Source organism: Pelodiscus sinensis, chromosome 13 (genome assembly GCF_049634645.1).
Source record: "Pelodiscus sinensis isolate JC-2024 chromosome 13, ASM4963464v1, whole genome shotgun sequence".
Taxonomy (NCBI): domain Eukaryota; kingdom Metazoa; phylum Chordata; order Testudines; family Trionychidae; genus Pelodiscus; species Pelodiscus sinensis.
Genome location: NC_134723.1, coordinates 43720939 through 43738344, shown reverse-complemented (window position 1 = coordinate 43738344; position 17406 = coordinate 43720939). Strand labels below are relative to the sequence as shown.

The 17406-nt window shown below is 45.2% G+C and overlaps 1 protein-coding gene across 1 annotated transcript in view; it reads left to right on the top strand.

Moving 5' to 3' along the window:
• Positions 1 to 17406, top strand: part of IL1RAPL2 (interleukin 1 receptor accessory protein like 2) — a 672443-nt gene that overhangs the window by 356622 nt on the left and 298415 nt on the right. Inside the window, exon 4 of the mRNA XM_006127932.4 lies at positions 14052 to 14238. Within this exon, the coding sequence (XP_006127994.2) occupies positions 14052 to 14238 (187 nt within the window). The remainder of the gene's footprint in view (positions 1 to 14051; positions 14239 to 17406) is intronic.

The following is a 17406-nucleotide window of genomic DNA, read 5'->3' as shown; positions in this document are numbered from 1 at the left end:
GAACTGGACACAACGTTCCGACAGTGGTCGTATCAGTTCCAAAGAGAGAGGTAAAATTATCTCTCTAGCATCAGTGCTGGAACGACAGATACTGGAGGTGCTGCCTCATATGCAGGTTTTTCAGTTTGGTTCTGTGGCCCTGAACTCGACTCCTATGCAAGATGCCCCTGTTTATGCATCCCATTAGCTCTTTTGGCCAAAGCATCCCACCCAGAGCTCTTGTTCAGCTAAGGGTGCGTCTACACAGCAGGGCTTAACTCGAAATAAGCTACGCAACTTGAGTGATGTCAACCGCATAGCTTATTTCGAAAATGGGAGCATCTACACAGCACTTATTTCGAAATTGAGCACTCTTCCCCCGACATCTCTTACTCCTCATAGCATGAGGGTTACAGGAGTCAGAGTAAGAAATCCTCCAGCTTGACAGCATTTCGACATTATTTCGAAATAACTGCCTGCGTTATTTCAAAATTACACTGGTTATTTCGAAATAATGTTGCTGTGTAGACGTACCCTAATTTTTCTCCACAACCTCTAAACCTTTTTCGAAACACTGCTTCCCAGCGTCCCCGTTTCTGTACATCTGGACCATGTTCTTTGTTTCCAGCCGAATGCTTTTAGACACATTAAAATATATTGGTGGCTGGTGCCCAGTTCTCCAAGCGATCCGGATCACTCTGAATCAGTGGCAGTACTATGCGTGGGTGTAGGATATTGTGTGATTTCTTCTTGCATTAAGCTTATTTTCCTTTTCTCATTTGGCACATGGCAATGCTAAGTCAAGTACTTTTCCTCCCCTTGAAACGATGGGCGTGTGTCTTGCATGCGCCAGCCAGCAGACACTTATGCCTGTGTTTAGCTCTGTGCATGTGAGGCGTCAGTCGACAGATCTCCCCTAGGCGTGCTACATCAGCACAGCTGCAGCACATCTGGTGGAGATGCTGTATGCCAAAGGGAGAGCATTTTCCCATCTGCATAATTACTCCACCTCTGCAAGAGGCAGAAGATATGTCTGTGGGAAAATGTCTCCCATCAACGTAACGCTGGTGTGGACAGCGCTTCGGTTGCTGTGACCTGAATCACTCAGGGGGACTGCTTGTGGGAATAAAGTTTATCCCATGCGTAGGTGCTTGCAAATCAAGGACAAACCGTAGGATACGATTACGCCTGTACTATGTTGACAACATATTTATGTCACGACAGAGCCCAGATCATGACGTGTCATGACAGTCATGTCATGACAATGCAGCACAATGGGACGCGCTGTGATGTGGAAGCCTCGTCGAAGCCCAGGGTTGGGACGTACCATTACATTTCCACTGCCTGCTGATGCCCCTTTAGTGAAGGCTGTCAGCACTTCCACTGCAGAGCTTCATTTCCCAGGTACTGACAAACCAACTGTACCATTTATACAGTCCTGAGTATGGAAAAAGTTGAGCTGGCAGCTTGCATGCTCCTTTGCCCTCTGACAAAATAGAGTTTTGATTCCCCCAGTCATACTGAGAGGATTCTTCTTTCCCTTTGGAGGGGTGACAAGGGAATGGGGAAATCACTGGACCTTATTGTCCCGCCCGATGCTGAAAACCCAAGGGAAGATTTGATGGGGGAAGAAGTCTCCATGACCTTTCCCAGTTGTTCCATCAGTGACAGGCTCCTCTCCCCTTTTCTCCTCCTCCTTCCACCCATGCTCAGACCAAACTGAGCTACCGAGCATGTTTTATCTGCACGAACAGGCATGTGCAAGAGGCACAAACGAACAAACCAGCCACCTCCTGGGCAAAGTAAAACCCTTCTCTCTTTCATGGTAATCAGTAAAAGTTGTATGGCTGCGGGGAAGGTGGAGACAGAATTGCTTGTGGTCTTTTGACCTATTGCCTTAGGGGTTTTGGCATAGCACATGTAGTGAGTGGGGGCTTCATTTATATGGAAATAAATCAGTAAACCTGCCAATCTTCAGTTCTGAATTGGATAAGAGTTAACGAGCTTCCTTTCTACTATCCTTTGTCTTGTCTGCATGCTCTACAGAGCTTTCAAAGTGCACGTACAGCATCCAAACCAATGAGCTATTGTAGTAGAACCAGTGCTTTTTTTTTTTTTTTTTTTTTTTTTTTTTTAAGGTGCCGGTACTCCAGGGCTGTGTCTAGACTGGCAAGTTTTTCCGCAAAAGCAGCTGCTTTTGTGGAAAAACTTGCCGGCTGTCTACACTGGCCGCTTGAATTTCCGCAAGAACACTGACGATCTCATGTAAGAAATCAGTGCTTCTTGCGGAAAGCTTTTGCGCAAAAGGGCCAGTGTAGACAGCAAAAAAAAACCCTGATCGCAAAAATGGCAATCGGGGCTTTTTTGCGGAAAAGCGCATCTAGATTGGCCATGGATGCTTTTGCGCAAAAGTGCTTTTGAGGAAAAGCGTCCGTGCCAATCTAAGCGCTCTTTTCCGCAAATGCTTTTAACGGAAAACTTTTCTGTTAAAAGCATTTGCGGAAAATCATGCAAGTCTAGACGTAGCCCAGGAGAAAAGTTGTTGAACTCTGACAGGAGGTGCCAGTACTGCATCTGGAGGTGCCAGTACTGTGTACCAGGCAGTACTGTCACAAAAAAAGCACTGAGTAGAACTACTACTACTACCAACACACTCATTTATAAACCTCAAGGTCTTGGAATGAGATGAGAGAGTATACACAGTTGGACCAAATCTGCCCTAGATGATTTTCCTGTAAGGAGTGTCAGCAAGTCTCCTCTGACCAGGTGACCCCACATATCATGTTACATGTAGAGGAGTCAAGTAGAGCGTAAGAACCCACCTCAGAGAGGTTCCAACAAACAGTCCGTCTCGGGACTGCTCTGAAATCCAGTCTTTCGGGAGCCTAGATGGGAGCCATTAAAGCCCTCGCAACCAGCCAAAAGACAGAAGGGGAGTTACACAAAATCCTTGAGGGCGAAAAAGATAGGAGGGTGTAACCGGTCACGACTCACCGCCACCACGCCTCCTGCTGGTCTCCTTGGGAATTAACTCTTCAGCTGCCAAGCACCCCCTCTTGGCTAGTTCTGGCCCTTTGTTACTTATCTTCTGTCCTTTCAGGCCTTGTGTCCCCCCCAGCCCCCGGTGAGCTCTTTCCTCACCTTGCTGCCCTAAACAGTGCCCACACACTCCGGGGCCTCCCCTGCCAAGCCCTCTGAACCCATCTTGCCTCAGTAAACCACTGCCAGGCATCACTTAGCCTCTGCCTCAGGGGCAGACTGCAGCCTCAGATGGTCGCTCATCATTGGCAAGGGGTGAGGACCTGCTGCCTTCTGCTGCCCCGGCCACCTCCCTTATACCTTCAGGCCTTGGGATCGAGGTTTCAGCCTGGGAGTTTTCCTGGCCAAAGCTCCTCAGCTCTGCCTGCCCTTCCCCCCCTACTCTGTCTCAGGTACCCTCTCTGCAGCCTCCTAGCAGCCAGGTCCCTTCTACTCCACAGGTGGAGCAAGAGTATAAATAGCCGCTTATTTATACAGCCCCAGCTGGGCCCGAATTGGCTGCTATATACTCCTGCCGCTTGCTCCATAGCCCCAGTCTTCTCCCAGGGCTGGATTTAACCCTTTTTGACACTATCTCTGCAGCCCGTGTTTAAAACCTCTATGTTGTGGGGTTAATATTGTCCTCCCAAAGCTAATGAAACCTCCTTATGCGGCATCTAGCTCTCAAGAGCTACATATTTAACATGGCTATTGATTTTGCTGGCAACAGGGTATTTGCCCTTCCGAGGAGACTTATCCACTGCAGGGTATATTTTTCATGATGGGGAGAAAGGAGGCATAGCCTTAATCCCTTTGAAAGGTTGCTAGAGTTCCAGCTTAATCGCTGCGTATCTGCTTCCGTGTGCCTATCTGGCAAGAGCTTTCTCTAGAATTTCTTGTGAAGAGGTTTCTAGGTCACTATTTCAAATTTGCTAGTCTTTACATTTGGATGGTTCATCTAGTGTGTTGTTATAATCAGAGATGCTGGAAGAGATTTCATAGTGGGGGTGCTGAGAGCCATGTAACCACACTGCAAACCCTATTCAGTGAAACCTTTGGGTGTGTCTAGACTACAGAGTTTTGTCGACAAAAGTGAACTTTTGTCGACAAAACTATACCTGTGTCTACACTACCGCTGAGTTCTGTCGACATAACGTCGACAGAACTCAGCAGTTTTGTCGACGCTGGTAAACCTCATTTTACGAGGCATAACGCCTTCTGTCGACAGAGTTCTGTCGACAGAAGGTGTTATTGCATGTAGGGTTGTGTCTAGACTACAGGGTTTTATCGACAAAGCGGCTTGCTTTGTCGACAGAACTGAATGTAGTCTAGATGCTCTTTGTCGACAGAAGCTTTGTCGACAGTATCTGTTGACAAAACTTCTGTCGACAAAACCCTGTAGTCTAGACGTACCCTTTGTTATGCAGCACTCTGTTAACCAGAAACCTTTAACTGGCATTGCCCCCAGCCACAATACTGTCACATCCTCAGGTGCACAGGCCTGGCTTGGTTTACCATGATTGGCTTAACAATTTTTTATTTAAGAAGTGCTAATCATCTTTAACTCGAAATAGAAATGTGAGACCAACTGCCTCACACTACAAAACTACCAAGATTAAAAACCTGAGTTTTACTATTATTGACTATTGGTTTTTCCTAGGTTGATGGGACCCTCCGATAATCGGAATTTTTAGATAACCAGAACGCCCTAATCCCTGAGCGTTTTACTGTACATCATAGAAACCCTTCAAGCCAGAGGCTGCGGCAGTACCTCTAGGACCCTTAGTCCCTGCAACACCTGTGTTTATGATCCTGAAATAATAAGTCAAACGGTATCCGGGAGATGGCCATCTAAACAGCTGTCTGATTGCACCTCTCCGTTTTATCACATGCAGACCTGCAGTCCCAAGTCATGTGGTCAGCTGCCCTAGCCAACTCATCAAGGACATCTTCTTAGCAGTTCTATGAATTTCACACACTCTTTTTACCTGGAATCAGCCAGCTAACATATTGCCAGGCTTTGTTTATCAGTGTTACAGGGTCCCCAAATGAATGCCCAACTTTCTTTCAGTTATTTTAGGGAGCAGCCATGCTTTGTTTCCCTAAGCCAGTGGTTCTCAAACGTTTTGGCCTGTGGTCCATCAGGCTCGCTGCAAGCATTTCTGTGGACCACCAGTTACTAATGGAAACTCACTGTTAATTACATAATTATGCCCGAGCCATTTTGCTAGTGCTGCAGCTAGGGAGAATGGTTTAATTTAACCAGTGTGAAAAGAAATACTCATTTAAATTATTAAACAGACTAAGTGCTTTAACATTTTCCTGTTAGCTTATCAAACTTAATTTTAAATTAAGTCAAATATTATTTTATGTCCAACACAAACGGTTTCTATGGGTTTTTTATTTATGGCAGGGGTGGAGAACCGTTTGTGGGTTGGGAGCCATCGATGCACAGAAAAATCAGTTGGGGACCACACAAGTGAGAAGCAAAGAAAACCCAACCCTTCCAAAAAACTCCATCCCTGCTCCAGCCTCACTGAGGGAGGGACAAGAAGAATTGAGGTTTAGGGCTTCCCATGAGCCAGATAGACCCTTCTGGGGTTCCAGGTTAGTGGAGTTTGCAGACCACCCCCCTCCCCAGGTGTTGGGGTTGGGACAAAATTGGGGGGGGGGTGTTCAGCAGGTGGAACAGGCCTGCCAGTGATAGTTATGGGGACGTGAGGTCTGGATGGGCGATAGGGTGGAGGAGCAGGCTGGGAGCAGGGTGTCTGGTTAGGGGGGAGGGTGCAGGAGCAGTCTGCGGGCAGGGTGTCTGACCAGAGGGGAGGGTGCAAGAGCAAGGGAAGATGCAGGAGCAGGCTGGGGGTAGGGTGTCTGGACAGGGGGAAGGGTGCAAGAGCAAGGGAAGATTCAGAAGCAGGCTGGGGGTAGATGTCTCGCTGTGGGGAGGGTGTCTGGACAGGGGGGAGGGTGCAGGAGCAGGCTGGGGTTATAGGGTCTTGGCAGGGGAGGGTGTGTGTGAGGAGGCTGAGGGTGGAGGGGTATGGGCATGAAGGGATGGGGAGCACTTATTTGCCACTCCCATGAACGACCTCCCGCTGCTCCCATTGGCAGGATTCTAGCCAATGGGAGCATCAGGGAAAGCCTCCAGGCACGTGCCTGTGCACTGCTGTTCCCCCAGCCGGGAGAAGGGGAGCGCTTCTTCCCTGTGAGTTGGATTGTGCAGCGAGGCTCGGGGCTTTCTCTTCCCGCTGCAGGAAGCCCGCGCTGGCGCTCCAACCTTGTGGAGGAAAGGGAGGGAGGGAGGGAAGACTGGAGCACTGCTGCAGGAGGAGGGAGGGAGGTTGAGCTCAAGCCACAGACCACCTAGAAGGCAGCTGCAGACCACTAGTGGTCCGCGGACCACAGTTTGAGAATCACTGTCCTATACCATGTACTTTCAATAGAGGGTCAGAAATTGGGGTGTGCGAGCACAACATAAACCCACTCACTCACCACCATCAGAACTCCCAAAGGTGCTGAGACCTTCCTTTCCCTGGTTCCCCCTCCCTTATGGTGCAGACGGTAGCGTGTCCTTTGAGGTAGGAGGACTGGGCCTCATGTAACAGTCAATTGATCAGACTGAGGGACAAAAGGAAATGGCAAAGTTTGTAAAAGGGAATCGGTATGGTCAAAATATAGGGTTTTGGGTCCCACGGGGAGTGCTCTCTTAAACCAGCAGGTGAGTCTGCAAATTTGATTTCTTATTGTGTCCATCTCTTCTACTGGCGACCACTTTTCACAGGTCACTAACGGGAGGAGCATCAGCAAGATGTTGTCTGAGTCGTTCTTTTGTAAATTAACGTAATTGTTACGCTTTCTTCACGCAGACTTTATTTTTTCAGCCCTATTGGATCATAAAAGATCCATTCTTTTAGTTGTTCCTATTGTCTGTATTTGAGGGTTCTTCCCTTTCTCTTGTGGCATACGCTGATGGCAAATGTATGAACCTGGAAAGACCAAGCTCGATCCTGCCTTGAGGGCGGGGGGCTGGACTCGATGACCTCTCGAGGTCCCTTCCAGTCCTATTATTCTATGATTCTATGATTCTATGATATCCCCCAGGGTTTGTATTCCTTTTGTGCAGCAGAACTGGTCCGATTGCACAGTACTTAGCAGAGAGTACTTAAAGGAGCTGTGCTATCTTGAACATGAAATTTAGTGTGTTTGTTACGTGTCTAATTAAGATATGAGGAGGAACAGACATTCATTTGCCCTGAGCGTGCGGTAGGCTACAATAAAAGGAGAAGGTGCTCTCGGTTCTATAAAATCGCAAGATTATTGGAGGGGGTTCTCCAGGGAACGGTTGTTTCTGGACCTTAGACTCATGCGACTCATGAAATGTAGCTTCTCTAACACAGAATATATTTTAACCAATATATCTGGAGATCTTGTAGTAAATATTAAAGCATCAATGAATAAAAGCTTTGGAAGGTGTATAAGCTCTCGGGCATAAGTCAACCTCTAACTATTGGTGATGAGGAGGAAATTTCCCTTGGGAGCATATGCTGCCTGTTGCAGAATTTCTTCGTCGGATGCAGCTAGTGCTGACTCCTGTCAGAGAAAAAACGTTGGACTTGGAGCTCGCCTAAGAGCATAGAAATGTTGATATTCCTTCTTAACTTGGCTGCATTCTCTGTAATCCTGCCATGTATTTATAATGATTTCACAGGTTTTGATGGTTTCTGAGCTTAACAACTGTCTGGAAGGACAAGGGCAGTAAGATCTTCCCAAAGGAGCAAAACGCTTCCTGAGATTTTAGTGTTGCCCAAGGCTGGGGACAATATGCACCATCAACGTAATGTTTAACTCAAGTCCCATTTGTTTTTACCTCGGTTCAACCCTGAGCAGTGCTCATTTATATCATATTTGGAGGGTTTTTATCTTCTTTCTGGAGAAGACAGGTGGACAGCTCCTGTTGGGATGAACAGATAAGAAGAGCCAATCAATTCCTCTGGGACAGAAATGGCGAAAATTGGCTCCTCCTGCTCCCTGCTCCGGGAAAACCTGAGGACAGCCAGATCCTAGGAGATCCTGTAACCATGTCTTATTGAGAGTGCCTATGTCAGTGACTACATTGCATGTAGTCTACCCGCTCACATGTAACTGTGTCCTCTGCGAGAGCATTTGCTGAAATCTAGCTTAGGATCTAATCTATCTAAACACTGGACGTATGAGGACACAAACTGATCTATAATATTTCAAACTAGACCAACATACTGGGCCTTCACCCCCCTGCCACCAATCCTGTCTTTGGTAGAATTCAGAAGCTTTAGTTCTTCAGTCTAAAATGCATCCATTCTCCTGGATGACACAATGGAGGAGTAGGCTACGCTCTTGGATGCCACTGTAAAGAACATGTATTCCCAATTGTTAATCTGTGGAGATGTCTCTGGGTAGCTGGTACCCCAATCACCTTTCATAGTCCTCTTTTACATTGGCCTGTAGCGACTTTGCCCAGGTCGAGTCTCGTATAATTGGCAATTGACCAATGGTACATCCTTTCTGCATGTTAGAGCATAAGCTACTGGGATACTGTTACAAGACGAAACGGCCTTCTGACTTCAGAATCCAGTGCACATGACAGGTACCGTAAGGTGTAATGAAAAAAAAAAAGCTTCCCACGAAGTAGTGCAGGAGAAGCTTAAGGACTGGTGAAATATGCACAGCACAAAGAATTCGTCTACTTGAACAGGAAGTTACAGAGTGATTCTGTCTGGATGAGGACCACCACTCTTTATTGGAGGACCCATGGAACCAAAATCTCAGAAAATGCACAAGGTACAAGAAAATGGACTTGTAACATGATGCAGTTGTAACATGCTACTCCTAACTTTCTGCGATAATGTTTCTAAATTAGACAGATTTTGTTTCTACGAGGCAGATTCTGAGGGCCATTCAGACATTATGGAATGGACCTAAAACAAAAGACAGGACAATGCAGCACTTTAAAGACTAACAAGATGGTTTATTAGGTGAAGTGCAAAGGAATTGAGATTGGAATTACAATAGTAAAAGAAACAACAACCTTCTCTGCAGGAATGGCTGGAGTTATGTCAAGCCAAGGTAACATGCAATGGGAACAGAAGGAATATATAGTATTCGTTTATGGTTCTGTGACTACTGTAATGTCAAGTAGTTACTGAATTTATTCTCCTGCAGGCATTGCTTTCTAACTTGATGAGTGAACAAGGAGAAAAGCATGAAACTGACATGGGAAGTGCATCCCGCTTCAGGGAGGAAGAACGACTGGCACACCCACAAACTTTGAAACTATAAATACAAGCATGATTTGCAACCTCTCTCAGTGGCCAGTATCTTCTGCAGACAATGACCCAAAGCACACAACAGCAGGGTTCATTGAAGAATAAGGTAACTCGTGAAGACTCTCATAGAGTTAGTAGTATCGTACATTCAACGCTTTTCCAATGGGAGAAGAATACAGTGCCTGTGTTCAGAATTGTAGGATGATAATAAATGATGTGTTTTTCTTTAAACAGATGAGAAGACTATATAACCTCATGGAACTGATGTAGAACAACTTGAGACACCACCCGCAGACCTATGTGAAACCACGATATAATGATATCCTTGTATTCCAAAACCTGGCAACATAAATGCAGACTTTGGAGTTTATCCGTTACCTAGATAGTCTCTTCTTTCCCTCTCCAGTCATTACTGAGAGAACTATCAGGATCTCAGAGCTGGGAAAGGATGCACATTCCCACAGATAGCTGTTAGCATCCCAAGCCCTTTTGATTTTCAGACAGGTGGAGGATTGGTTGGTATTCTTTATAAGTCAGAAAGTCTCAGAGGGGTAGCCCTGTTAGTCTGTAACGTTAAAAACAAGGAGTGGTCCTCTGGTGCCTTAGAGACTAACTAAAATATATATCATGAGCTTTAGTTGGCTAAACCCACTTCCTCGGATGAGCTGGAGCGCATGAGTTCCCAAGTTACAGAGATCCATTCGAAGGAATGGACTCGGGAGGTTTGACGGCCTCTACATGCTATTAGTGTTGCAATGACCCAATGGATGGGCCATAGATTTAATAGAAGCCAGCGACATTCCGTTAGAAGCCTGATTCTTAAATTCTTTAATAGGCGCAGCACCCATGAATACTCTTTGCCCTACTCCACCCTCCTCCTGCTTCTGTGGGTTGGGATATGGGGCTTCCAGTTTTTTGTACCCTCTCCTTCCCTCCAATCAGCTGGGCCCCTGGATTCAGGGCCCAGTAACTAATCCACCACCGTTTCTGTTTTGACCATGTTTTTCTTTTGGATTCTGAATCCATACTTCTAGGCAAAATTTGGCTGGCGTGAGGATTGTAAAGACCCAGATTCCATGATAAAATAGTTTCATAAAGTCCTGCAAAGCAAAACTGTTGAGCTCTTCACTTCTCCAGTCTAGAGAGCAGACACATTTTACAGTAGTACTTTGAGATGGGGAATCCCAACCTCTGGTGGCAGTATCTTGAGAATTTCAAATCCTTTCTCCTTGCAAAAACCGTCCCCTCCTGTTCTCCCCTTTCTTGTTACGAGTGCTCCCTCTTTTTTAAGAACCTGAAACCCATGGAGATCAACCCAATGGTCCCAGCTTGAGACCATTTAAGAAGCGAAAATGCTTTAGAAGCTGTGTTTTCAAGGTCTCCAGTTTATTTTCTACCAAACGTGTTCTCTATGCTGAGCCTACCTTTTGTCTATTAAATGCGTGCTCTGAAATCCCGTTAAGGTCTAAGATCATTTGAGTTGTACTTCATCAACAATTGTTTCTACTGACTTTGCAAACTCACCACTAAACTAATCTATTTTCAAGGTCACGTCTACAAACCTTCGTCTAGCAAGCTCCCCATCCACCGTGGAAAACAAATTATTTTGTCAATTTCACTCATCAGCTAGAGCAACTCCAAAATAGTGATTTTTTTTGGTTACTTTTCTGTGCTCTTTGTAAGTACTTTCCTCTGCTGTTTACTCCTTTTACATAACCTTTCTTTCCTGTTCTCTCCATGCATGGGACCTTGTATAATCAGACCATCTTCTAGTACAATAGCATGACAATAAAGAAGTTCCTCCTTTCTCTAACACAAAGTAATAAGATGGACCATTATTTTTAAAGAGGGAAAAGGAAGGTAATACATATCAGGATAACACAGACCACTCTACAGATATCCTCAAGGAAAAGAGACCCAGTCAAATGCAGCCAGTAGAAGACAGTCCATCCAGTTCTCAACCCTGTTATAGATGGCTAAGTAAGCCCTTATTTATCCTAAGCTTGAATATCCTGGCAGAGTTTCTACTTTTTTTAAGTGATGTTGCTCACCAGGCAGTCAAATTCCTCAACTCTGCTCAGTCTAATTGTACCTAGTGGAAGGAATGTAACATTTTTAGGGTGTAAGCATTTGAAATAGATCTCGCCTCAGGCCCTGTTCAAAATGCAATCTAAATAATGAAAGCTTGTTAGCAAAAAATACAGCACTATTAAATTATACCAAACAATGACTAACACTCCCAAAGTCATTATCTTTACGAGCCCTGATCATTTCTACTGGGTGTGTGACCTGTCTTGTAATCAGGGATATGTGTAATCATCCAGGTAAGTTAGTAATTACCAAGTGCTTAATGTTGCTGATTATATACATGCGTCAGTTGTAAAGTGCATTCACTGCTGCTGTGCGGGTTTTTAGTACTCTGTCACAATACACTTAAAATCTCTTTAAAGCTGAAGTTTTTCCCCCTATGCAAGGAGCAAAGTGTGAGGTTTTCAAAAACGCCCAAGTGTTTTAGGAGAAAATGGATTTGTGCTGTTAAGACTAAGGTTTTCAGAACCTGCCCCAAAAAGATTATTTGTTGGTTCCGATAACTATACTTTAACTAAAACAACAAAGAACATAAGAACGGCCAGACTGGGTCAGACCAAAGGTCCATTCAGCCCTGTACCCTGTCTGCCGACTGGCCAATATCAGATGCTCCAGAGGGAGGGAACACAACAGGGAATTCTCACATGATCCCTCCCCGTCACCCATAACAACAGCAATTTAAAAGTCCCTGTAGGAGGGAAAACACAGACACACTTCTTTAGTATGTTTCTAGCTGCAGACTCCACATACATGACGTATGTGACATGTTATTGCCATGATGAGATGCAACAAAAGATTAACACTGGGATCAACTGGTATTTGTCCTTTTCACTTCAACTTTGTCATAAGTCTAATTTAAGGATGCCGAGGATGTTAGTGCCGGAGCTTTGCCCACTTGGCTGACATATTATTTTCCAGGTGCATGGGGCAAAATGTACCTGCCGTGAGCCCTCTGTTTTGTACCTGGTAAAACAATCTGAAACACAATAGCCGCAGAAGAGTACAGGAGTCCTATCTTCAGTGGGAACTCTCCAGGACTGCTCGTGACATTGAAGCCAGCCAGTGTATCCGTGTTGCCTCAGACCTCTTTGATTCCTGAAAACTTAAAGTGACAATGTGATGCATGATGGGAAACAGAGCTCTCTGGTTCTTTGGAGTCTGCTCTTAAAGGACTGTGTTTCCCATCCGATCTAATGAAAACCAGAATCTGGCAGTCTGAGTTGCGACAGCCTTGCACAAACTGCAAATGCTTGACAGTAACACCCTGATAAACACCCGCAGGAGTTGTTGTGGTAGCTGCTAACTCTGTTAGAGTTGTGAGTCTGTAAACAGTTCTGTTTTAACCCCATATTTTTCACATTCAGGAAGTATGTAGCTGGGTCATTAAAATTTATTCTGGATTGACAGCAGGAAAAGCAAAAAAATTGGGATTTAACACCTGCACTCCTTCCTGGACTTCACCCTCGCTGTTTGTGTGGGCACTGATAAACGTGTGATTTTAGATTCACTAATTATAGGTTCCTAGATTTAATGCCAGAAGGGATCACTTTCTCTGGCCAGTCTGACCTCCTGCCATAGGCTTTCACCAAGCATTCCTTCAGTGGAAAGGTTTATTCCTGCATGCTGTGCATGATTTAGTGCAACTGACTCAGAGGAGTGCAAATTGCATCCCCCTCTTTCGGTATAAGCCACTGTCTTCTAGGTTGGAGTCACCTGTCGGCAGGGGGCGGGGGAGAGGAAGAGCGGGAGCAGGTGGTGTCTGTTCTCTATCAGAGCTGTGCCAGTGAAAGCTACTTCAAAGGGGATGAGCTGATGAGTGTGTCCTTCAGTTGTAAGGGTATGCTTGTCCACCGACTGTTGAGGCTGTGCTGTTGTTCAGCGGGGAGGTGATTGCCGATAATACATATATAAACCCCTTCACTCCAAAACATGCGGTCCTGCAGCTTTGCCATCGAAGGAGCTCAAATGCAATGGGATTTCTTTCGAGGGTCTCTGCACTATGATGCTGTGAAACTTCTTTAGTGTATTTCTACATATACGCCCCTTCCTCTAGTTGATAGCATACGCTGCTGGACAAAGTCGGATTAAGCTGTGCAACTTCAGCTACATTAATTGCGTTGCTGAAGTCAAAGTAGCGTAACTCAACTTTTGGTGCTGTCTGCACAGCAGTAAGTTGAAGGCAGAACACTCTTCCTCTGACTTCCCTTACTTCTCGTGAAAGCAGGGTTACCAGCATTGACTAAAGCACCCCACTCACTTCAAATTTGCTGTCTTAATTCGACCGCTAATTTGAATCCTGGCAGATCGACAGCGGCAGCTTCGATCTGCCTCAGAAGTGCAGATGTACCCATAGTAACTCCTGTTGGTGTAGTAAAATGAGTTCTTGGGGTTGAGTATTCTTCTCCTATCTGATAAAGAGGATGACTACAATTGTGTCACTGAGCTAGACAAAACAAATTGCACTAGCGAATGTAAGCTCTGTGTGATGCTTCATCTTTAATTTGCATCTGTTTAAATATTTTCTTAATGCCTGAATGGCGCAACCTTACAGTGATTTGAGTGTGCTCCTGATTCCTGTAGGTGAGATCATGATGGAAATGCCTATGCTCTTGAAACCGGCCTGGTAACATATCCATGTGAGACTCTGCTCTGTTTTTGCAGGAACTCCACCTATTGCATGAAGGTGTCAATGTCCTTGACAGTGGCTGAGAATGAGTCTGGGCTTTGCTATAACAGCCAGATCCGGTATTTGGAGAAATCAGAAGTCACTAAAAGGAAGATAATCTCCTGCCCCGACATTGAGGATTATAAGACGTCCACTCAAGAGCCAGAAGTAGTATGGTACAAGGTAAATATCACCATCTAATGAGCATTTTTTTAAATTTATAAAATGACTTTCATTGTTTTCAGTCATGCATTCAGTTATCGACTTTTTTTGTGCATCAAGGGATATGTGATTGCTCTGAATGACCAGCCAAAGCCCAACGGTGTTGAGGCCCAGAATTTTTTTTGTGTGGCGGTAAAATTACCCTGACCCACAGCAGTTCCACATCTGTGAAGGGTGCGCTCCATTGTAAGGAAACTCAAAAGACCCTCCGCTAATAATTGGAATAGCAGATCAAATGTTCCACAGCCTCCCTAGCCCACCCACCCCCACCACAGTTTCTGCATTGGAAGAATTCAGCCATCTCTGAATATTTGAGTCAACCCAACTGGAAACAACACCGTTTTACATGGCATCAGTATCACCATGTAGAGGGGTCGCTGTGTTAGTCTGTGACATTAAGGAAACAACAAGTAGTCCTGTAGCACCGTAGAGACCAACTATATATATATATATCGTTTCTTGAGCTTTTCGTGGGCTGGAGCACATGACCTATGAGGAGAGACTGAGGGATTTGAGTTTGTTTAGTCTGAAGAGAAGAGTGATGGGGGATTTGAGAGCAGCCTTCATCTTCCTGAAGGGGGGAGAGGGTCCAAAGAGGATGGAGAGAGGCTGTTCTCAGTGGTGGCAAGTGGTAGAACAAGGAGCAATAGTCTCAAGTTACAGTGGGGGAGGTCTAGGTTGGATATTAGGAAAAACTATTTCACTAGGAGGGTGGGGAAGCACTGGAATGGGTTCCCTAGGGAGGGGGTAGAATCTCCATCCCTAGAAGTTTTTAAGTCTCAGCTTGACAAAGCCCTGTCTGGGTTGATGGAGTTGGGATCGGTCCTGCTTTGGGCAGGTGGCTGGACTTGATGACCTCCTGAGGTCTCTTCCAGCTCTGTGATTCTATGAAAACCCACTTTGACACTCTGCTCATCTGAGGAAGTAGGTTTTGCCCACGAAAGCCCATGATACTGTATATATTTCTTTGTTAGTCTCTAAGGGTATGTCTACACTACAAAGTTAATTCGAACTAACGGACGCTAATTCGAACTAGTTTTTAGTTCTAGATGCATTAGTTCGAATTAGCTTAGTTCGAATTAACTAATTTGAACTAAGTTAGTTCGAATTAACGTTGTAGTGTAGACGTACCCTAAGGTGCTACAGGACCACTCATTATTTTGTTAATACATGTTGAGAGTGGCTGAATTTTGACCTGCCAAGACACACACAGGCAGCTTGGTGTGTCAGAAAATAGCAAAAAATCAAAGCTGTCCTTCTATTTATGTTTTTACAAGAGTCTTGAATCGTCTAGTTCACACTGACAAAACATGCACTATATCTCATATAAAAGCCATGAAAGCTTCCTCCCCCTCATTATATGGGCAGATCTGCTTAGAGCTGCATACACAAGAAATATGCATATTCGGTAAAATATGACATTTTACAGGAAAGAAAGTGCATGGCCATAAGTGTCTCGTGTCCTATTCATGTACCCGCTGAATAGGAAAACACTGAAGAACTCATTATCATTGTGTGAGTTTGCATTGCTGAAATTATCTGACAGATATCATCCGTAGCACCCAGCAAGCCCAGCTGATATTAAAACACTCCAGAAAAATGAATGCCAGGAAAGTGCGAACCAAAATCAGTGAGGAATTGTACTGGTCGGAAACGGGAACAGAACTTTCATTTCTTTTCCCTTCACACATGTACCTGTCGGCTGTGTCCAACACATGGATTGTATGGCACCAACTTTCAGCCTGACAGCTGACTGAGTTGTCACAATGATGAAATTGACCAGAAATGACATTGCATTTTGAAGATAACAGTACAGCCGCAAGACAAGCAAAATGAATTTTTAGTCTGCTTTGCTAAGAAAGAGAGGCATTGTTGGAATACCGTACGCTGTACTCCTCCTTATTCATACTTAATGATAAGTGACATTTAATAAGTGTGCTAACAATGAGAGCTTAGATGGCAGAATCTTCACTTCTTAGACCCCGCATACATCATCTAGAAACAAGTCAGAAGGGTTCAGTTATTTGGAATTTCAGTGTTAATATCAGAGCTGGAGGCTTGTTGCTTTGCCATACCCCTCCCCAGAAAAGCAATATTGAGGTCCTCCAAGCAGGCTAGAGTGGCGGCAAGGGAAGCAACCAATCAGGGGCAAGGAAGGCCATATAAAAGGAGTTGCAGGACAGAGGACTATGCTGGGGCTTTGACATAAGGCGAGGACGCTGCCTCCAGGGAGGAAGCTGTGGGGACACCCCTCACTTCCAGTGGTAACAAACTGTAAGACACTATTGGGGGCACTGAGAAGGGCTCATGCTAGATGTATCCTGGAAGGGGTTTGTTGACTGTGATGCACACAGGTGGTGTGTATGACTCGGCCGGAGGGCTGAGTCCCCAAAGATCCCTCGTATCGGAGAGTGCAGGCACATGTACTTGGCCAGTGTGCACATGCTAGAGGTGCGTGTTACTCTGTTACAGACTGGTTATGCCTTCCCACTCATTTGCAGCAAAGCTTTCTGAAAAATACTCCCAAGAGAGTTATGGGACTAGCGGTAATAGACACTTTGATCACCCTAAAGAAATGTCTAGGGCCAGATTCTAGACAAGGCTTGTGTCTCTGGTGCATCCTGTTGACTTCAGAATAGTTTTCTTCCTAATTATTATTTAGACTGTGGCACCAGCTCGGTATCCCAGAAAAGCAACGCCATCCCTGTAAACCATGTTCTACGAGGAAGAAGCGATGTGTCGAAATAAAAGGTTTCGACAGAAAAGCGGGAAAAGAGACGCAAATTGTGCTTCTCAATTTGTGTATCTTTTTCTGACTTACCTTTTCGGTCTAGACGTAGCCTACGTTTCTGAAGAGGCTGTGTTAGTTCCGACGGAGAGACAGATTGAAAGGGTCAAGCCAGGTAAAGGGTCAAGACTGGGCTCACTATGGCTACGTCTACACTGGCACCTTTTTCCGGAAATGCTTAAAACGGAACAGTTTTCCATTATAAGTATTTCTGGAAAAAGAGCGTCTACATTGGCAGGATGCTTTTCCGGAAAAGCCCTTTTTCCAGAAAAGCGTCAGTGGCCAATGTAGACGCGCTTTTCCGCAAAAAAGCCCCGATCGTCATTTTCGCGATCGGGGCT